The sequence below is a fragment of the Lonchura striata genome, chromosome 2 (assembly GCF_050655825.1).
Source record: "Lonchura striata isolate lonStrDom1 chromosome 2, ASM5065582v1, whole genome shotgun sequence".
In the NCBI taxonomy this organism is placed as follows: Eukaryota; Metazoa; Chordata; class Aves; order Passeriformes; family Estrildidae; genus Lonchura; species Lonchura striata.
The window spans coordinates 39,921,699-39,944,010 of NC_140704.1; the positions used below are offsets into that span (position 1 = coordinate 39,921,699).

Sequence of the window (22,312 nt, forward strand, 5' to 3'; positions counted from 1 at the left end):
CGGCCCTGTTTGGTGATGATCATCTCCGTCTGATGCCGGTGAAACTTGAGCCAGAGGGGCCGGTTGCAGAGGAAGACCTGCGCTCGCATCCCCGTGCCGGCGGCTGGCACCCCCAGCGCCCCGAGCCCGCCGCAGGAGCCCGACGCCGGCGGGTAAGGGCCGTACAGAGGTCCGCCGCCCGTCGCCTGCCCGTACTGGTAGCCGCCGCCACCTCCAAACTGCGTCCGGCCGCCGGGCGGGCACACGGCGCCCGCGAAGCCGCCCGGGGACAGCACGGAGCCGTAGGGGTAGCGCGGCCCGCCGGGCGGCTGGTAGACGGCGCCGTGCTGCGCCGCCGGCGGGTACGGGAACAGGGCGCAGGGCCCCCCCAGGTCGGCCGCGGGCGGCCCGGGGGACTGCAGGTAGTAGCGCTCGGGGCTCAGGCTGTCCATGGAGTAGCGGGCGGCGGCGGCCGGGGGCAGCTCCTCGTCCCCGCATGGGGTGGCCTTGCGGCCGTCCGGTTTGGGGGCGGCGAAGGGCGGCTCGACGGCCTCCGACTCGCCCAGGATGGTGGGGGCCGCCCCAAACTTCTTGGGCATCTTGTCCAGGTCGAGGCGAGGTGGCGATCCCGGACCGGGCGGCCCGCGGGAGCCGCCAGCGCCGCTTGTCCCCGCTGCCTCTCCGGCGCGTCCGCCGCCCTCCAGCGGGTAGAAGGGGGCGCCCGGCAGTGCCCCCGCCGCCGTCAGCAGCGGCTCGCCCAGCTGCATCCTCGATGGGCGGTGCGTTCGAGCTCCTACTCAGTCCTGCCTCGACCCGACCCGTGGCCGCACACGGCTGCACTCCGGCACCGCTCCGCAGAGACAATTTATACCGGCGCGCCGGGCTCCTCGGGCCGCCGCGGGGGAGGGGCCTGGGCCGCCCTGCCTCATCGCCGCCCTCCACCCCCGCGGCCCATTGGCTGGGCCGCGTGACACTAATTTAATTAGACAGCTACTAATTGGAACAAGTCACCTGTGACTTTGGTGTGCGCCCCCTCCCTTTCCATGGCCCCCCTTCCTGCAGCCGGCTACCCGAGGGGCTCTGGCCCGCTCCGGGACCCCACGCCGCTCGGACTGAGGGGAGCTCCGCATCTCCCCACGGTGGCTGCGGTGGAGGGCCCGGGTCCCTCTCTTCGGAAAAAAAAACCCCAAACCTTTTGCTGAGGTGGCACCGTCCTACCGCTCGGGCGCGTAAGGAAGAATCCGCCGCGCTGAACGAGAGATGGGGACGAAATGGAAAGGTTTGGGTGGGAGAGCCGGCACCGGTCAGGTAGGGAGGGCGGCGATCAACCGGGCCGCTGAGACGGGGCGGGGGACGCTGGCGTCCCGCAACCTCCCCGCCAGCCGCCTCGCCGTTCAGACAATTCGGCTTGTGTGTCTCTGCTGCGTCCAACAGCCTCCTTCCTCCCTCTCCGTTCCCTGAGTAGCATCCTTATCGTGGGGTTAACACGTTTCACCTTATCTTGGGAAGTGGCGGGTTCGGTTCTCAATTCCAGTTTCCAGGAACTCGGCAGTCGGTTTCTCACAACCCGCGTTCCTCTTCAGCATCTCCCGCCGGGAAGGCAGATTTTTAATTGAGGCGTGTGCTAGATCTGTTTGGCTCTTTCTCTCAGTGCAAATCCCCGAGCCTTTAGCCTCAAAAAGGGTAGGGAACAGCGCTTGGGAAGGGGTGGATGTCCGTGTGATTTTGTGGAGCGGGCAGAGCCGGCCTGAATGATTTGCAGCTACAAATCCGCAGCCCCTCGCCCCTCTGCTCGCCACCAGCCTCTCGCAGGGAGCGCTGCAAACACCTGCCTCCACCTTACGGCTGAATTTTAAACCAGACCCGCTGAGCGGCCAGGATTTCGTTTGCCTGATAGAAGGATCCGGCCGGGCTGGAGCAACCCAGCTCTGCCGCCCTCAGCGCCGCCTCGGCCCGCTGGCCGGGCCGCGCCGCATCGGGCAGGTGAGGTAAATGGCGAGAGCTGAGCGCGGCCGCCGAGAGCCGGGGCCGAGGCGCTGCCGGAGCCCCGCCGGGATGTGCATCCCGCGCAAGCCGGGCGCCGGCAGGTGCGGGCGGCGGGGCGCGCCCGGCAGTGACCGCCGAAGCCGGGGACGGGCAGGACTCAACCCCCAGCCCCGGTGGGAGCCGAGAGACGGGGAAGCAGCCCCTGCTGTGCCCACCTCTGGCTGCGGCCACGCAGGCGGAAGCCTGAGCTAGGCTGCTTGTAGCCGGCAATGAAATACCAGTCCCAGCCCTAAGCACACGTTCTCTCCGGGATAATGATAGCCTCAATTTTTGCGTGGATCTCGTTCGACCGAATAAGACAACAAAAAATGCGTCGGAAAAGTCCGATGCTCCGGCACGAATCGGACCAGGCTCTGGAGCCCCAGGGTGCGAAGTGGAGCAGAGCTCGTCCGAGATGCCCTGCTTTGAAAGCAAAACAAGCCGAGGAGCATCCTGCCGGGCCGCTGTGCCCCTTCCCGCGGCCGGAGAGCCGGGTGCGGCTCTCTCGGCGGGGCTGGCCCCAGCCCGGGGATGCGCTCCAGCAGCTCGCTCCCTCGGGCTCTGCCTCTCCCCGGCTAGGGCAGGGAAGAAAGGAGATTTTATAAGAGCACTATGTAGGTTTTAAGGTAGTTGATTTTACGTTTTACAGTCTGAAAGGGTCACATTATTTCAAACATTCCTTCGGGTGCCGCGTAGTACAAGGTTATTGCGGGTTTTCCCCCCTAAAATCAAGCGATCTCGCGTTCATCTGGGCAAGGTAGACAAGCTTTCGATGTTGCTTACGGACTGCGGATTGCACCCGAGAGGAGGGCATAAAACCTGTGGCTGTCCCGGGAAAGGGAGACCCTTCCGTTTTGGTTCGAAATACGCCCGGGCTGAAGCTCTCCCTAACGAACGAAGGATTGGTGAATCCTTCTCAGACTTGGGGTTATTTTCAGCTCAGCTCGGGAGAACAGCAGCCTGGCTCCCATCCCTGCCTCGTATTCCGCAGCTCCCGCCGAGCCAGCGCTCTGGCGGGGGAGGTCGGGGTCGGGGTTGCCGCCCCGGGAGTCGCGTTGAACCAGACTGCCCGGAGACCTTCAGCGGCGCAGCGGGAGGGAACCCCGGTAACGCGGGGCTTCTTCGTTCATTCTGTACACTGAGGGAAGAGCTGTAATTCACCCCCTCCAGAGTCCCGCAAATTAAAGTTACCACAGTCACCTTACCAAAGTCTTGGTACCCAGCATTTGTCATTGCTATCGCTGCCAATCTACCGTCCCTGGGAATCAAGGAGGCAACCGGGCGAATGCCACTCCCCCCCTCCACCCCTACAAGCCGTCTCCGTCCTTACTCCCTGCCCCGGTGCCCGACGGGCTCTGCCCAGGAACACCGCCGCAAGAACCTGCGGGATGCTTCAGTCCTGTGGGACTGGAGACTTCTGAATGGGTCCCGCAGCCCTTAGCTGTTATCTTAAAAATAACACTGCAGAAACATCACAGTCTGGTGCAGTAGAAAGGAGCATGATAGGTTTGCAAGTCCACCAAAATAACATCTAAACCACACAAACAAACAAAAAAACTCGGTTTTGAAAGAAGACATAGGTCTTTGAAGGGTTACAGATTATCTTCTTTCGTTGAGCTTTATTCAAATATATTCATGGAGTTTATTCAAATAAAGGAACACCTCTAGCTCTAAAAAAGCTGTTCCAGAAGAGCTTTTTTCTGCAGCGCAAGTTACAGCAGTGGCACACTGAACCGAAATATTTAATACTTTGCTTTTGGGCTGGGATCGAGACCTTTCCTTTTTTGTCAGAGTATTGGAAAACAGCCTCTGCTTCAACAAATTGCTCGGACTCTTGTGACTGAAACTGTACAACTGAAGCACCCTGCTCTGGAGGGCCTAAGAGGAGAAACTGGGAACAATGGGATTTATCAGGCTGTTACACACTTACATATGTGTGTATGTACATATGGAAATCCACATATCACCATTTATAACCATATATGACCTTAATCCTTATAAATACGGGTCTGGATACATACACATACTCCATTGGATCTATATGGACACTTTAAAAATGTTGGTTATTAGAATGACTTGTCACACTATTCCATTGCTATATTCTTTTCCTGAAGTTCTGCTGCCACCATGACAGGATTCACAGGTATTTTCTGAATGCTACATCTGTATAGTTTAAGTGAGGTAATTTTTCTTTGTTTGATTTTGGTTTAAAACTATCTAAGTTTCTGGAGAGTTTGCTAGCATCTGGTTCCCAAACGGCTTTAATATTTTCACCTTTATGTCCACCTTGTGCAGAGATTTTGGAGATTTTCTTTCTATTTTTACAGTAATTCATTGTGTTGGCTTTTTTTTTTTTTTTCCCTTCAACTTACACACAGAGTATCACACTGGACAGATGAAGGAAGACACTTTTAACTTCCACTCTTTCACCATGTCTCAATGGCATTTTTAAAATCACTAAAGCTGGGACTTTTCAGATGTGGCCAGTCAAATATTAGTGCTTCCTTTTAAAATTCTTGATACCATTTTTTTCACAGCCACTGAGTCCTTACAAAAAAAAAAATAAAATAAAATAAGTATTAATATGGCTGTGCAAGGCTTGGCATTTCAGCTTGTCGCTGAACTTCAGGGGCTGTTTTTATGAGGAAACCAGCTACACCCTTTCAGTGCCCCGGACTTTATTCTGTCACTTGCAGTCAATGTCCATCTGTTTCATGGGAATGTTAGGAGACTGAATTAACTGAAAATGCTCTTTATTTTCTGATGAAAACAAGTCCTTCTATAGCTGCAAAAGCCATCAATCAATTTTATTTATGCCAAGTGGGATTTTCAGTGTGCAGTCATACACAGTCCCAAAGAAACAAGTGTAGCTTAAAATCTCCTCAGAGGCTGAGAAAACTTAACCCAAAAGGGTTAAAAAGTAGAGCCAACTCTTGTTGAAACATATATATATATATATTTACTTGAAATAGTGGAAATCAATAGCCCTACAAAGCCAAAGAACTATTACCTTTAATATTGACCAGGAAAGGTGTCACATTAACAGCAATTTAACCCTTTGGTAATGATTCAATTTAACTGCCACTTCCTTTTAAAAGGCAGCATATAGACATACATTTTTTTTTTTTTTAATGGCCATATGTGGACATAAATCCTATAATAAGGGCAGGTCTAATTTATAAAAATCAGAGAGTAAAGAATAGCCCTTTCCAGCCAATGTATACAAAACAGAAAGAATAGACAGAAGTCAATGAAACAGGACCCGGAAGAAACAACTCAGGGTTTGAAAATAAAGTGGTATTTAAAGTAACTTCGTTAATCACTTCCTTTCTCCTCCTAATAAAATAGCACCTAAAAACCTTTAGCTGTAATTTAAAATAAAATGTAAATGCAATGCAATGGTTAGTAAAAAATATTAAAAGTCTGATCTTAATTGGTAAAATATAGACAGACAAGGGTAAACATATTCAATGCTTCAAGTGAATTTTTTGCAATGGCTGATTTTGCTAGGTAAGACCACACAACAACTTTTTGTCCTTGGGCCTATGGCACCCCATTGGCTAAAGAAGGAAAAAGAAAGTGTGTTCAAGAAAGTGTAAGTCTTTGTAAAGTGAATGCCTTTGTTGTTTTGACAAATATTTGGGAAATCTACAGTAAGGGAGATGGGAAAAGTATTAAATTGTCATCAGCTTCCATATGACTTTCTCCAAATTGAATTGTAGAAACTTAGTGAAAGAAAGAGAATGAAATTAGGATCACAAACACATCCATAGCCATGACCAGCATTTAACATTTTTAATATGGTTTATGGCTTAGGCAGGTGCACACTCTGCTGTGTGAAAACACATCTGGATGGCCAGGCCCTGAGAGTGGTGGTGGTCTGAGTTACATCCAGTTGGCAGCTGGTCACAAGTGGTCCCCAGGGATCAGTGTTGGGGCCAGTCCTATTGTCCTATTTAATACCTTTATTGATGGTCCAGATGAGGGGATGAATGCACACTCAGCCAGTTCATGGATGACACCAAGTTGGGCAGGAGTATTGATCTGCTGGAGGGCAGAAAGGCTCTGCAGAGGGATCTGGAAAGGCTGGATTGGTGGTCCAAGGCAAACTGTATGAGGTTTAACAAGGTGAAGTGTCAGGTCCTGCAGCTGGGTGATGCGAGCCCCACTGAACACTGCAGGCTTGGGGAAGAGCGTGTGGAGAGAAGGAAAGCTGCCCAGTGGAAAAGGACCTGGGGGTGCTGGTCAACAGCTGGCTGGACATGAGCCAGCATGTGCCCAGGTGGCCAATGGCATCCTGGCCTGTATCAGCAGTAGTGTGGCCAGCAGGACCAGGGCAGTGACTGTCCCCCTGTGCTCAGCAGTGGTGTGAGCACACCTCAAATCCTGAGTTCCATTTTGGGCCCCTCACTGCAAAAAAGACATTGAGGTACTAGAGCCAGTCCAGAGAAGGGCAAAAGAGCTGGTGAAGAGTCTGGAGCAAAATTTATGCAGAGCAGATAAGGTAGCTGGGGTCGTTAACCTGGAGAAAAGGATGCTCAAAGGGGACAATCCTGCTCTCTACAACTGCCTGAAAGGAGATTGTATCAAGGTGGGGGTCAGGTTCTTCTCTCAGATAAGAAGCAATAGGGTGAGAGGAAATGGTCTCAAGTTGTGTCAGAGGATGTTTAGTTTGGATATTAGAAATAATTTCCTTGCTGGAAGGGTTGTCAAGCATTGGAACAGGCTGCCCAGGGAAGTAGTTGAGTCACCACCTCTGGAGGGGCTTAAACAACTCATAGATGTGGCACTTGGGAACACAGTTCAGTGATGGACTTGGCAGTGCTGGATTGGTGGTTGGACTACATTATTTTAGAGGTCTTTTCCAACCTAAACTATTCTATGATTATTTATGCATAGGGATCTCCAAGCAGCTCTTCATAAATGCTTGATTTTTCACCCTTCAATAAATTTAGTGAGGGACGCCTAGCACCTTTTCTCTGGTTTTAAAAAAACATTGCCTAATCACATATAGATTTGTGCCCATAACCATCCTGACAGTTACACAATAGAGATGTGAGAACATAACAAGATCCATGTCAAGGGTGTGACAGCCACAGATCTGGGCAGTTTGATCCTATTTGTATTTACAGATTTGTTAGAGACAGTTTTAAGGAGCTAATTTTGGCTTGCTTCTCCTGCTTTGTATGAGAAATGACTATTAAAAAAGCCTGGACTCAGCAATCACAGTAATTAAAATTAGCAGCTCAAATCCAGTAGAACAATGTTCTGCTTTTTTATTTTCTCACTTTAAAAAGTACAATTTCATCATGTGAAGGCCCTGATAAACTTCATGCTGCTCAGGGCTTATGATGTCAGAGCTATGAAATATTTCCTGCTGATAACATAATAGCTGAGAAATATGAGTTTTGGAAGGTTTGGGGTTTTGTTTGCTCTCTGTGCATTTGGTATGAGGCGTACAGTGGGAAAACTATTAACTCGAGGGGCTGAAAAAGCAAATAGCAGTGGGCTACAGTGTAATTGCAGAAACAATGAGGAATTTCACCTGGTATTATTTGTGACAGCAATCAAATAGCAAGGCCTAGCAGGGAACCACATATTAAATAACTGCCATGATGGGCGAGCCGCTATAAAAATAAGCGCAAAGCAGAACGGGGATGACATACGTACTTCTCTGGGAAGGTGAGAAGATAACTGTAGGGTTCCCCTCCCAGGGAGGGCTCGGGCTTGCTAGCTGCCCGCCCCGGTTCCCACCGGCATCCCACTGCTACAGAGGGCGGGATGGAGCCGGCATCTTTCCTTCCAGCCGGTCCGCACCTTCTCTCGGGGCAACCGGGACGGGAGGGGAGCCCAGCGGAGGAGGAACCGCCGGGGGGACCGTACCCCGAAAGTGCCCCCGGCAAGCGGGCGGGGGCCCATGGCGGGGCCTACGGGGCAGCCCCAGCCCCGCACCGCTGCCCCCGGGCCCCGTGCGAGGGCAGCTGCCGGGCCGGGCCGGGCCGTGGGTGGCGGGGAGCGATCCCGGCCGGGATCTGCCCGAGCCCAGCACCTCACACGCTGCCCTGCAGGCAGTTTCAGGCTGGGGGGTGGTGATGGAGGGGGACGAGGGTCCTCGCCTCTGTCCCCGCACTTCTAACCAGTTTCGAAACATCGCTGCCAAATCTTCCGACCTGTGGAACGACCGGGCACACCTCGTCCTCCGCAGCTGCCGCGAGGAATCCCGGCAGAACCCGCTGCGGCCCCGCGAGTGAACCCCGGCGGGCAGGCGGACATGGCATCCCCATCCCCATCCCCTTCCCCATCCCCATCGTTTAGCGCGAGATCCGGCGGGCGATCCGGCCGGATTAACGCCGAGCGCTTTGAAATCCGGGTGCCGCAGTGATCCCGGGTCGGGGTGCTCAGAGCTCTCCTTTCAGTTGTTAATTCCCATTAAGCGTTTGTAAGTACCTGCGCTCACAGACCTCAGCGCCTTCAAAACAAGGGCATGCACGCAAATAGCTCCAAAATTACCCATCTGGGTACCGGCAAGACCAAAGGCACAAGCGAGCGGAGTCGTTAGAAAACAATTGAAGCAAATGGGCACTTTCTTTGCCACGTGAATTTCAGCTGGGAATCGCGTTGGCGGGAGCGGCGGTTTCAAAGGTGTCCACACCTGCGGAGCCTGCGCCCGCGGGAGGAGCGCGGAACCCGGGGGGTTGCCGGGCGGGGGGCGGGGTTGGCCCCCCGCTCTGTTTAAATGGCCCGGAAAAAAAAAAAAAAAAAAAAAAAAAAAAAAAAAAAAAAAAAAAGCCATCAAAACAACTTCCATCAGAAAAACATTAGCTAAGAAGGAAACGGCTGTGGACACCCCGGTGAGATATCTCCTCACTCCGGGCAGGAGAGTTCCCGCCATTGGTACCAGTCCTGCAGAATTGCCCTCCTCGGTTTTGTTTGTTTAGCAGCTGAGGTTTAGAATATACACAGCAGAAGGAATTATCTTCCATTATGAAGAAACAAAAAAGATGTGACCTACATCTTCACCCCCGAGCGCACCCAAAACGCCCCACGCCCCTTGCAACGGAACCACCACAATTTGCTTTTCGGTGACACAAGGACAATGTGAAGTGAGTGATCCTTGCACCACTTTTCTCCAAATAAGTTCAGTGTGAAGTATGAGCACTGTGTTTTCGATCACTGATGACTGTGTTGATTCCTAACACATTAGTGAGGGAAAATTTTGGCTAGAAGAATTTGAATTTTACAGACAAGTACAGACAAATGAGCAACGTCACAGAAGACAATTAAACCATATCACAAATGCATGTTCTTTTCATATTGCTTTTTGGTCTTCTGTTTTCTGGGGTTTGTTTTATTTTTACTGTTTTTTCCTTCTTCCGTTATTCACATCTCAGGCAATTACTGGTTCTCCTGTTGCTCACGGCTATGAATTGAAGGGCAGAAAATGATGTAACGAATAGGAAAAGGATTTAAATAAAAACTCAGCGCCCTTAAGGTACGACCCATTAGAAAGTAGCAAGGAACTTGGTCTGACCCTGATGTCCACATGGTGGTGAGGCCTTGGTAAACATATTATCACGGCATCATTTCTGCCTAGTTTACACATTATTCAGCTCTACTGAGGCTAAAATACCACCTTCCAGTTTCTCTTATATATAGCCTAAGGCGCAGGCTTTGAGAGCTGGGGAACTACAGGGCAGGTAAAATACAGAGCCTCGGGATGATGATAGAAAACAGGGGCCGTATCCTTCCATCCTGCGGATGTGTTCCTAAAGCTGTGCTCCTGCTGCCTGCAGGATGGATGTCCTTGGTTCGAGGGAATGCCTGCCTCTGCTGCTCCTCCGGATCTCTTCCCAGCCTCTTCTCCTAAAGGACACGTGAGAGTGAGTCAGAGATAAGCAGAGATAATATCCCGGCACAGCTAAAGGACACGCTTTTCTTTCGGCTCAGGAAGCTAAGAGAGCAGGGGCTTCTTACCCGCGGAGCAGATGGCGGCCACCAGCTGAGCAGAGCACGGGCCTCTCCTCCTCCAGTCACCCACCCTTGGAAAGGGTGGGATGCCACAGGGTCTGTGTTGTGGTAACAGGAGCGGTCAGGACACTGAGCAGTGATTTGGAAGCGGCAGAGCCGGACCCAGAAGAACTTTGCCGAGCAGGTTAAACTGTATTGTGTTTGCATTTGAGCCATTGGCCAGATTGGGATACGGGCGGACTCTTGCCAGTGCTCTTAGTATGCAGCCTTCATTAATTTCATTACTTCTCTACATGGGGTGTAGTAGGTGGGAGGTTCTAAGAGATGGATTTTTAGTGCATTGCCTGTCTCTTAGCCTGAATGCTAAGAGCTCTGGGGACTATTTGATGAAAGGTGGATATTGGCAGACCCTGAGTAGAATAAATGCTGTTTAAAAATCCACATCTGAAAAAATTAATAAAAAATCCTGCTGCAAATGTGGGAAACCATCCCACCAGGCAGCCATTGCACAAGTTTCAAGAAAAAAAAAAAAATCCCACCCCCCCCCAAAAAGCAACAACAAACAAACAAACAAACAAACAACCCCCAAAAAACAGAGTAAAGCAAGCCTGCATTTCTATCTGGTAGCAGAACAGCTCTGGAAATAATTGTCCATTTTGTTTCACCTTTCTCCTCCTGAGGTTTTGGGTCTTGCCTGTCACGTTTCACCATCGACCAGACCTCACTGAGGAGCTGTGGGGTGGGTGGCGTCCCCGAGGCAGGATCCACGTGGGGAGCAGCGCCGGCACCTGCTGGGGGGACACCAGTGGGCACCACTGTGAGCTGCTGTCCCGGTTCGCTGAGCACTCCGCCGGTCCCTGGGGCTCCCCGATTCCGGAGAAAGTGGCCAATTATTTTTCTGTCTGAAGGAGTCTGTGATGTGGCAGAGAATGACAGCTCCAAGGGAGAAAACACCTCTTCATTAAAAAGTGCTTCTAAGCATACTGAATATCCAGATCCCAGCATCCAGTTGCACAAATGTTAGGATGAGAGCCAATAAATTATGCATTTTCACAGATATTTTTGTACATATACACACACACACCTATATATGTGTGTATAATGTATATGCACACACACACGCACACAAATATCTACAGGCTCAGGGTAGGTAGGTAGATTTCAACACAGTGTGGCCAAAATCCTTTAGGTTCCTATTAAGGCAAAAACTCCTGCAGAAGTCAAGTTTTGCTATCAGTTTTGATGTGCTATGGATTGCCTAGGAAAAAAGCCCAATTAAATTGGTTACCAAATGCAAGAAGAGAGTCCGTTTTGTGGAAATAAATGAACAGGCATTTGTTGATGAAAATATTAAACAGAAAAGAGAAAGCAATAATCTCTGTTTTGCACACCTCTCTTTGAGAGACCATAGGAAGAGAGGGCCAGGCTGCTACATTTAGTAGATTTCATTTTATTTTATTTCATTTTGGTAATTTAATTATTGCAGGAATTAATTTTAATGACTAAGAAAATATTTCTTTAAAAATATACAAAACAAAAATTCTGCAGAAATTCTGAAAGGCTGTGAAAAAGGCATTTTAAGGAAAAGATGGAATAAAAAACGGTGACATCCATGGCTACCACAAGTAAGCAAGGTAGAAGTAATAATTTCCACAATGGCTCTGTGGAAGTGTTCAGGCACCGAGATGAACAGAAGCAGCCCTCAGCCTTAACCTAACTCCTCATGGCCCAGCAGCTTTCCTCAGCCCAGGTCCCTGGCTGCCTGCATTCATGCACTGAGCTCCCTGGGCTCAGAAGATTGCTGCCTGCCTCCCCAGTTATAAGCCTGACTGTCCCTTAGCCTACCCCAGGAGGGTGGCCCAAGTGGGATGCTCAGAGCATCACACCAAGGTTGCTTTGCAGATGAGCCCCACTCCCTCTTACTCACATGTTTCACTGAAACAGGAAACAGACAGAGTGAGGTCAGGGCAGCAGCTGACCCCCCGATTATGGCTATCCGTTTTTTTTTATAGGGGGACATACTGAGATAAACCACCAGCAGTTCCATCAAATTTGGGGGAATATTCCAGCTGAACTGTAATCCAGGGGCACAGTGATGAATAAGGAAGGGGACAGATTCCCATATTTGTTGTTCAGAGCTGGACACTGAGAAATGTGGAAACCTGCTGACAAAAGGGCTAAACCCCTGTGACTTTGAATAGGCTGCTATTTACTGACTTGTCAGGATCACTAAACAATATTTTTCTGACCATTTCTGCAGTTTAATTTTGAAATTTCCACCTCCCTCTGTCACCTGACCATATAACACAATGCCTTCCTCAGCATCCTAAAGAAAGAATCTGCAGCAAGGCAGAAATGCTTGAAATCTGGCAAGTAACTTATTCTTCTCATAAACAATTTTCAGAACATAACCATTTGTTTTCAATAAACACTTTAAGCTACAATCACTTATTTTCAGTAGAACTTTAAATTCTATGTTCTATGTTCTACTTTAAATTCTGTGTTCTCCTGCTGCAATGCAGAATTGCTGGGGTTCATTCTGTGATATTCATATTTTATTGCTTTCTGTTTTAAATGTGTGCAAACATAACCATAACATGATAGTGCTTTTCCATGCTTAGCATATTCATCACCTTATCTTCCTCTCAACTTCTTGATTTGCATGCAAAAAATCTGTTGTTAGAGAGAATTCAATCTGCAAGCCAACAAAATCCTGTCCTATGGGGGAAGGAGTCAAAGTGGTACACGTAGCTCAGACGAAGAGTATGAAGTATGTACAAGAACCTGATCCTGTACCATCCAAAAGGCCCCCAGTCCGAGTGCAGTGTGCCAGGTAGAGAATAACAATTGCAAGAAGCAGTGAAAATACTCTGGTTGCAGTTCCACCAGGTATTGGCTTTATTGAGAAGAGCAGACCATGAAGTCTCCAGTTCCCTGGTGGCTGCCTGCCTACTCCTATGGCTCAGGTCTCTGCCCCTAAGTCTGTATGAATGTTTGGAAGGCTGGGCTGAAAATCAAACTTTGAGGGTAGTTCTACTTAATAATTACCTCCTCCCTAAAGAGTGTGATTTTTAACCTTGAGTTTTTCATTTGGTGATCAGTGCAATCTTACCAACAGCTGCATCAGCACAATGAACACAGCAAGCAGCATTCCAGGAACAAAACCAAAACAGTTGGGTAGGAACTTCCTCCATTGGTTTTGCAGGCATCCCATTGTTGAACTTTCCCTTGCAGATGAGTAGGGGCAGGTTGGCCAGGTTGTTGCTGGTTGCCTGTCTTAGCACCCAGAGCCAGGGCTCTGTGCTCAGCAGGGCTGGATCTGTGCACTGCTCAGCACCCAGGGTGCTCCTCTGACCCAGTTTAGGCTCAGGCACATGGTCACATTTCTGCCAAATTGGTCCATGCACCCATTGGAGGTTTGGCCCTCTGCAGGTGAGAGGGCAGCACCTGGCTCAGGGCAAAGGCTGCTGGTGCAAAGTCAACCTGCTGACATGTTCTGAAGAAATCAGAGCCCAGGCATGAGTTTACTGACCAACAACATGAGGCCCACAGTGCTTCTGATTTAGTACTAAGAACCTTAAAACCAGATTTGTGGAACCATGGTCTGGTGAGCTTGCAGCTCCTGACCAACTGTAGCATCTTAAGGCATATGGGGATAAATTACAATTTTCTTGCAAGTGCTGCAGCCTTGACTTTGGCTGTCTGGCAGCTGGTCTGGCCACAGCTCAGCTGTATTTATGGCAGGGGCTAAGGCTGTAACACTGTCAGGCCTTCTAGCTCCAAGCACAACAGCAACTAGAGTTAAATCAGTCAGCACTGTTTTTTCTTCCCAGATTTGATCTCCAACACCCAGGACAGAGGCAATTACACCTCTCTGAAACAGCTCTCCACTGCCTGCCTTCCTCTATATTCACTTGTATAAAACCCAGTCAAAAATTTGCCAGTCTAGAATAGTAATAGGCAGTGGCAGATCACGCCTAGTTGCACTTTCTGTCTCTCTCACCAAAGTGTAATCTAGTGGTATCTGATATGGTTAAGAGCTAGAATGATGATTTACTATGCTTGGGTAGCATAAAGCAGATCACAGCAGGTTCAAAGCTGCAGGTTCACAGCATTTTGCTTTGGGCCATGCTCTTTTCATCACTCCTGTTCTCAACTGTGGCCTGGTCAGGTAGGCTGGTCCAGCCATTGGTGGGATCTCCTTGTCAGCCAGAAACCTAAATTAGTGCTTAAAATTCATGCTCATATCCCAGTCCCCACGTGGTTGTGCTAGGGGTCATATGCTATGTTGCAGGGGCAAAAATCCATCACAGAGGGGTGAGGTGACCCCACGAGCCTCTATGACCACTAAAGCATGCTGAAACCACAGCCTTGCAAACTTCTGTAGCTGCATTTGTGCCCATTACCTGGGCAAAGGCTTTGCCAAACTTGACTTAGAATTTGCTCCCCATTATCCAACTTCTCCTTCCAAATAAATGAGTCTGCTAGAGACTTCTTATTTCTCTGCAAAGATGTGGAGTCTATATAGTGCTACTCAGATGAAATTTGTCTCAGTCTCTTTATTCAGCTAGTGACAGGTCTGTGGGAAACTCTATAACCTAATGCAGAGCCTATCTCACTAAGCACCCATAGTTTTCAACTGATACATCTAAAGCACCCCTGGCAGCTGACTGAGAAAAGTATATTCAGCCATATATTGCAGTTTCCACAGAAAATATTCAAAGGTCTGTGAATTAGAAGATGTGCTCAACTCTGCTGTAGTGAATCCCTGAAAGGCAGAGGTGAACAGCCTCCAAAGGAAAGAGGACCACAATGATATCTATTAAACCCTGATTAACTACTTGACTTGTCATAGCTTGCTGCTTTTGGAAAATCTGACTTAATAGAAGTTGCAAACAGTTATAAAAAGCAAGAGGTGAAAATGATGTTTGTAAAAAGAAACACTAAAAAATGCTTAGCATAGTACCACTACAAAAATTGAGTTAAACAAAAATATTATATAAAAGCATTAGGTATAGCCAGACTGCTGTTAAGGCAGTCTGCTCTAAAGCATACATGCAGGGGCATTTGAACTGTGACAGCTGAAAAAAATTTCACAATTACATCAACTTTTCAGGCTGAACTGTTACTATCATTCACAGAAAAACAAACCAGTGAGTAAATGAAAAAAAAAAAATTACAAGGTTCTCCACCATTCTATTTCTCAATAGTAATGAGAATAACTCTCCCTGGTTGCAACTCACATGAACATGTCAGAGATTTACTGGGCTTGAAACTTCTCTGCTAAGTTTAGCCACAGTGTTTTTCCACACAGCCCCATCCCAACCCCCTCTCCCCTATTGCCTCAGCAGGTCCCACCCCCAGCACTAAAGCTTCACCTTTCCTACTTCTGTTTTTTTAGTGTGGGCAAATCTGTGGTGTAAGCATCCTTACTATTGACTCACCTGGTCTTGCACCAGCACAGGTCTGTCCCAGCACCCAGGCTCAAGCCTACTTCCCACCTTCCCAGGAGTACTCTGGATCTGTGTCCTGCTGTCCCATGAGCTGAACTGTCTGTGTGTCCTTGCTGGGGGTCACAAGGGTGACTACATGCTGAGACAGGCCCTAATGTCATCCCACAACTGCTGGTACCCATGTATTGCCCCATTAGCCTCTCAGCACATCACATCCAGGGAGCTGGCTTATCTGCTGGTGGTCCATATCCAGCTGGGTTTCCTGTAGCCAGCACTGAAGTACTCCAGGGTATACAACAAACTTTTTATGGTCTCAACACTTTAAACTTACATTGGAGGAAAAAGCAGATGGTGCCTGGACTGGGAGAAAGTCACCTTTGACGTCTTCTGAAAGCACAGCCTGGCCAAAGGCCACTAGCAGTTCTAAATAACCTGAGCACCTACATCTCTGTTCTTTCCTGCTCTTACTCTGGCTCTTGTTGCACCAGCCATATGAGAGGGGTTCAGCCACCAGTGCTGGCAATCTGGAATTGAAAATGTGTAATGTTAGAAATTGATTATGCTATGTTCCAGTGACAGGTGCAGAAATAATCATAGGTTGAGCTTGGCTACCTTATGTGTCATGGCTACAAAATAATTTGTCCTTCTTAACTCTGAAATAGAGACAAATCTTACTAAACAATCTCTTATAGTTAAATATGTTTTTGAGAATAGTGATGGCAGTTGAAATACAGCATTAAAAACCCCCAAACTCTTAGTCATGTAATTTATTTAGAAGAAAAAAAAAAGTACAGGTATATTTTCCTACCTTCTCCTTAACTCCTACAGGCTGTGATGTCACATGTGTAAATTCAAATTAACACTTCTCCCATCTGGATTTCTGTATATTTAAATTGGAGGCTTGGAATAACATTTTTCTCTTTAGAATAAATTCTTGTGAGAAACTATCATGTTTGAACAGCAATGGGTTGGGTTGCTGACCAGTCTAGTGCCCAACTAGGAAAACCAGAGGGAACTCTGAAATTACTTTGTCAAGCTTTTTTTCATGTTTGCCTTCACAGCCGGAGGAGACATCGGTGTTTTTGAAGGCAGGGCACATTAGTCAATAAATGTTTTTCTGTAACCTTGTTAAGCCCTTATTTTTAACCATAGGCATGACCTGTTATCTCTACCTTTTTTTTTCCTCAGTCCCCTGTGCAGCTGGGCACTGCCAGCAGCATCACCCCTTACCTCTGGGGCACTCTGTCCCATGGGGGGCCATGGCAGCTGCTCCACTCACTCCTCACTCAAATCTCCTCTGTGACACAGGAGGGAGGTGTGGATATAAAGGGATGAGTGCCCCTGATGTGAAAACCACAACTCCAAGAAGAAACCTCCAAAGACACCCACTGCATCAGTAACTGGGGCAGAGAAGAGCATCACCAGAGCTGGGCTGCAATGCCCTGCTGATGCCCTTCTTGAGAGAGCCAGCACCTCTACCTGCCCCTTTCACCTTGGCAGATGGGCTGAGCCTGAGTGAGAGCTTGTGATTTGCCTGCACACGCTCCACTCAGCTGCAGAAAGGTGTTAGAGTGAAGTCCTCAAAACCAAAAGCATCAGTAGGCAGCACCAGCCTCTCTCTCTCTGCCATGCTTTTGCTTGCATCTTCCCCCAGCTCATCCTTCCCTCACAGCAGGGCAGGAATCAGCGAGAAACTCTGCTTCACAATTCCCAAACAGATGCTCTGCCAGAAACCCACCAATGAACAGAAACAGCTGCTCTTCAGCTTCCTCCTTACTCTTGCGGGTTTGTGAAGAGTCTTCTCCATGTAGAGAAGCAGGGAGGAAACATCCCCTGGGCTCTGGATGCCCCATCCCCATCCCTCTCCTCCCTGGTGCCAGCACAAGGGGCAGGAAGCAGCAATCGCTCAGCAGAGTTGCCTCAGCTTGTTTTGGCTGGTCAGGGGAGGAGAAGCCTCAGAAGTCAATTGGCACAGCTTGAAAGGAAATCCCAGCACCCCCCACCCCCATCCTGCCTGGTCCAGATTCCAATGCCTGTTCCCAAACCCCAATGAACTCCGCTGTAGTAAGCCAAGATGCTTCACTGAACTTCAGCTGCTGTGGATCCCCACTCTGTCCACACAAGGGTAAGGGGACTGTCCTGAAACATGGACATGAACAGCTGGAGGAAAGGCTGCTGCTAGTGCCGGGTGGTCAGCATGGGGTGTGCCACAGTTTCAGTAGGAGGCTGGGGGGAAGCGACAGGCTGTTTGCTGACACAATCACAGCTTTTTAAAACAAGCTTATGCTGCAAAAGCCAGGACATCTCAGATGATGTTTTTCAGCATGCCGCTGGCTGGTGTGGTGGCTCCCAACAAGAGCAATTCAGAACAACTCCACGTGAAGCCACATATGCACCAGAGAGCAGCCAGAAACCTGGGGCAGGATGCTGCAGCCTTTGGACCAGAGGTGAAGCTGTGGGTGATGGGCCAGGTGGCAAGATAAATCTATGGGCTTTCAAGGACTCTACCTTCCTCCACCCCCACCCTGCAGCAGTCACACACGTTTTACTTTGCATGCTGCAGTATCATTTCTTGCTCTCAGGTAAAGATTTTACCTGACTGGAACTGGTGCCAGGTCTTCCCCAGCCTGAGCTGGTGCCATCAGGCCAGGGGGAATCCAGTGTCACCTCTTCAATGCAGAATGAATCATGGATGGCTGGTGTTTCTCTCACTCCCAATACACTTTCAGCTGGCCAGGTGGTCATGCACCAGTGTCACAAAGCCCACATGTCCCCATATGCCATGGGACAGCCACAGTACAGGCGAAAAGTGCAGAGTCATTGTGGGCACAGCAAAGACTCCAGCAGCTCTCACTCATGCTGGGTCTCAGCCAACAGCTGCATACCTGCAGTGTGCAGAGCCCAAGGTCTTGCCTACTTTTATGCAATCAGGAAACAGGAATATGGATATCATGACCAGTGGCAGAGGATGTAGCCTTTTCATAGTGGTATCGCTACCTCCAGAACATACAAGTCCCAGCATGTTTTTGTACATTATGCAAGTAGCCTTTTTTCCCCAAAAATGAAGCCCCAAAAGAGCTGAAGTTGATGAATTTTTGTCTCAAGTGGTGACCTCATTCCTCCTTCACCCCATGTTTCCATTTCACTGTTTTTGTCTCAAAGACTCCTTCCCAAACTAAATTCCTGGTTGTTCATGTGGCCTTTTAATTCACTCAGCTTATGAAGAATCATCAGTATGATTTTCCTGTGGCCATTCACATGAAAATCATGATTTACCCTGTGTTAACATTTTGCTGAGTTGAGTCACAGCAGGGTCTGAGGAGCAGAGAAGAGAAGGGATGAGCAGAAGGAAATAGGACATCTTCCTGTTGATGGCAGAGATCAGCTCAGTTGCATCACCTCAACTCCTCTGATTAAATATATTTTAGAGAAGCAGCTTTGTTGATAAAAAAAAATATTTTAATGTTAGAAGAGCAGCTTACCAGACACTTTGTCACTCTTCCTTCTGGTCTGATATTTTCCTTTAGAAAATGCTCTTGCTCAAGCAGAAAGACTGTGGTTTATACAGGACTGACTAAACAAATCCTACAGCTTGTGTTGCAGAGAAGGGAGGTTAGAGGCATTCAGAGGTGCTTACCAGTTTAGCCAGGCAAAGGCACCAGGTAAGGGTATAATTCGGCTGGATGTACTCAATGCTTTGCCAAAGCCAGACCTCGGTGTCCTGCTCACACCTCGCTGCACACTCTTATGGCCAAAAGGAGTGATTGCTGGTTTGCTTGAACTCAGATAAGGCTTTCTGTAGTTAATCAGTAATATCTTGCACTTCTTGAAAGATGTGTTATTATCAGCACTCCAGTCTTTCCAGCAGTGTTTCCAATTCCTGTCTCTGATTCCTTCTTAATTTTTGTCAGGGAGATCTGAGACATCAAATGTTAAGTACTGCAATTATTGTCTATTGTTACTTATCATGGGTGGTTACTGTGCATTGTACTTGGAGAAGCCTGAATCCCCAGGGTTGGAGTCACCTTTAAAAACCCAAAACAATCGAGCCCATCAGCAATTTATCCCTATGTTTGTTAATACAATGGAACTTGATCCAAAATAGCATACAATGAAAAGACCATATGTCTTTAAAAGAATTTCTTTTCGACCACACACATAAATGTCAAATTATTTGATTAAAGGAGCTAAGATTCTGCACTTAATTTATTCCTGGCCTACTGCATGTTTCATTACATGCAAATGTTAATTTTATTTTTTTTCTGGGGACAAAGGAAAAGTTTTTTGCTGTGTTGTTCTATCCACTATCTCCTTAAGCAAGTTGAAAAATCATTTTGGCCTTGCTGGGACTTTGAATCAAGTTATACAAGTCTGCTGATTTTATTAGGCAGTTTGGGTCTGGCAATAATTTAAAGCAACTAATATTGGTTGCCACAATTTTTCATCTGGTACATTTGGCATATATAGTGTTCAGGTCTGAACTGATGACATAGTGGGCTGTAGGTCCAGCATTGTTTGACTGGCTCTTCCTCCAGCTCTGGGGAGGACAACTGCAGTGCATTCAGGAGCAGGGAACCCACGGAAAACAAACAGAGAGGTGGGAAGGATCAAGTTCACGGCATAAGCAAATACTCTACAAATCACCAAGAGACTAACTGGATGGCCACAAAGAGATTTTTGTCAAGGGTTTTATGCAGCTAAAATCAATTCATTCACTTCATCTGTTTTGAACATACTGGAGATGCAGCTAAAGATGTCACAAATGGTTAGAGTTGCCTGGAAACCTTCAAGGTGTCAATTGACCATATTTTTAGGTGCAGGAATGTTACATGGACACACCACAATTTCACCAGTGATTTGTTTAGAAAACGAATGGAGTCAGAAACCTACAAGGGAATAAAAATATCAGGAGAGTGAAGCTGAGTTGAAGCAGGGTAACTCAAAATCAATATTTTGCTTTTAAACTCTTAAGGGGAGGCCCAGGAGGGCTGCACTCATTTTGTCCTCCTTTCTTATTGTCCTCTGAGGATTGGCTGAGAAGTGACAAGGCTGCTCCGTACTTACTGCAGGACATTCCTCACTAACAAGCCACTTGTTAGAGTATTCACTTCCCTGCCCAGGGCCCGGCTTCCATCAGACAATGGTCAAGCCAAATTTGAAACTAGAGATGAAAAAAGGGCTCCTCTCCTTTTGCTGTAGGAATGTGTTGAATGCCCCTCTGTCCATAAACTCAGACCTGTACGTGAAAACGGGTCACTGCATCTCCAGCATCCTCAGCACAACCCCGAGGATTTGCATTCAGGGACTAAATTCAATCTGAGATTGCTCCAGAGATTGAGCTTGTGGTGAGGAGAAGTGGCTGCAGAACTGTAGCCTGCCCCTTTTGCTCATGGTTATTTGTCTCTGGCTTTGTCTAATACAACTGGGGGGAAAGGAGGTAAAAGTTTGTATGTGTTTTTCAAATAGAGATGGACAAAAGGCCAGGAAATGTCTGGGATGCCATTTCATTTTTCAGTGTAAAAAGAAATGTCTAGAAGTTATTATAAGGTCCTTAGATGCTTGACTCTCAGACTGGCTTCTTGGGGCCACACATACCCAGACAAAGCACAGCCACACTGAGGGAGGCGTTTCAGGATGATAGGTTCAGACAATTTACAGTGATCAAGACAAAGATGCTGCACTGAAAAATTCAGAATCTGTGCTCTCACGTGGTTGTGGTTGCTGGACTCAAACAGATGAGAGTGAACTACCCATCCCTTCACCTGGGTGAATGAAACAGAAGCATATTTTTTTTCCTCCCTTAAACAAGGACTACTTTAGAGGCTAGTTGCTGGCCAGCTGAAGTTGTGGATGGCCCATTAAAGACTCCAGTTTACCAATACCCACCTGTTCACCACTCTCACCTCTGCAAGATACAGAAATGGACCTGTGGTCTTGCAACGCTTGGCATCACAGGGGGAATGTTATCATGGCAGAGCCTCTTTCCTGATCCATGAGGCAGCAAACACACCACGATCAGGGCTGCTAGGGAGAATGGGAGGACAACAGAATAACAGAGCATGTAAATCTACAAAGTCATCCGGCACCAAACTTCAAAAACTATTTTAGTCAAGTCCTAAGTTGACAGAAGCTGGGTGCCTCATGACTTTTAAAGCTATGGACCTAAATACTTACAAAATAGCAGGGCAAATTCTCAGCCATCCCTTTGGACTCTTTGCAAGCCAATAAACCAGAATCAGCACAAGAAGAGGGTAAAATAATCTTTGTCTTTGTCCCTGCTTTTCTTGGTTCATAGCTATACAGTTCAGTACAAACTTTGCCTTGCATTCAAGATCATCTATTGAAGGAACATTTCCAGAAACATCTCTTGCAGGAGGTAAAAATATTTGTGCACCCTGAGCCTTGAGATCAACACCAGAGCAGAGTGTGAAGGCTGTGTAGTATCTTGGGAAGCCAAGGTTCCTGTCTCCTTTCCCTGTGTTGGCAAGGCCCTGTGAGGAAAGGAGAGAGAGGCAGAGACAGAGCCATGGGACTTAGTTTCTACAGAAGTTCAGGCAGCATGGAGCTTGCTGATACAGCTGAAGCCCAGAGCTACACAGTCTTCATCCATCCAAACCATCCCTGGCTGCGTGTAGCTCAGCTGCTCTGATGACAAGTGAGGCTGGCTTTCCTGATGTGAAGCCTTCAGCCAGTGCAGGCTGCAGTGCAATGCCCCTGGGCATTTTTCACTCACTGTGTCCTAGGGATGGAGGAGTGCCTTGGGAGGCACCAAAACCCAAAAAACCAAACAAACAAAAAAAAACAAAACAAAAAAACCCCAAAACCCATAAAACCCCCAAAACAAATCCAATCAGAGGGAGGATTTACACTTTTACCTTTTTTTTGTT

General features: G+C 48.1%; 1 protein-coding gene across 10 annotated transcripts in view; it reads right to left on the bottom strand.

Moving 5' to 3' along the window:
* The window catches only part of EOMES (eomesodermin), a 193,061-nt gene that overhangs the window by 5,224 nt on the left and 165,525 nt on the right, over nucleotides 1-22,312 (bottom strand). For 7 of the 10 annotated variants that reach the window (XM_085569295.1, XM_085569272.1, XM_021536533.3 and 4 more), the window contains one exon: nucleotides 1-22,312. This exon is cut by the window's right edge and continues 6,072 nt beyond it. In XM_085569295.1, the coding sequence (XP_085425421.1) occupies nucleotides 1-746 (746 nt within the window). In that variant the 5' untranslated portion in view covers nucleotides 747-22,312. The other 3 variants (XM_085569293.1, XM_085569271.1, XM_085569277.1) reach the window with 2 other exon arrangements.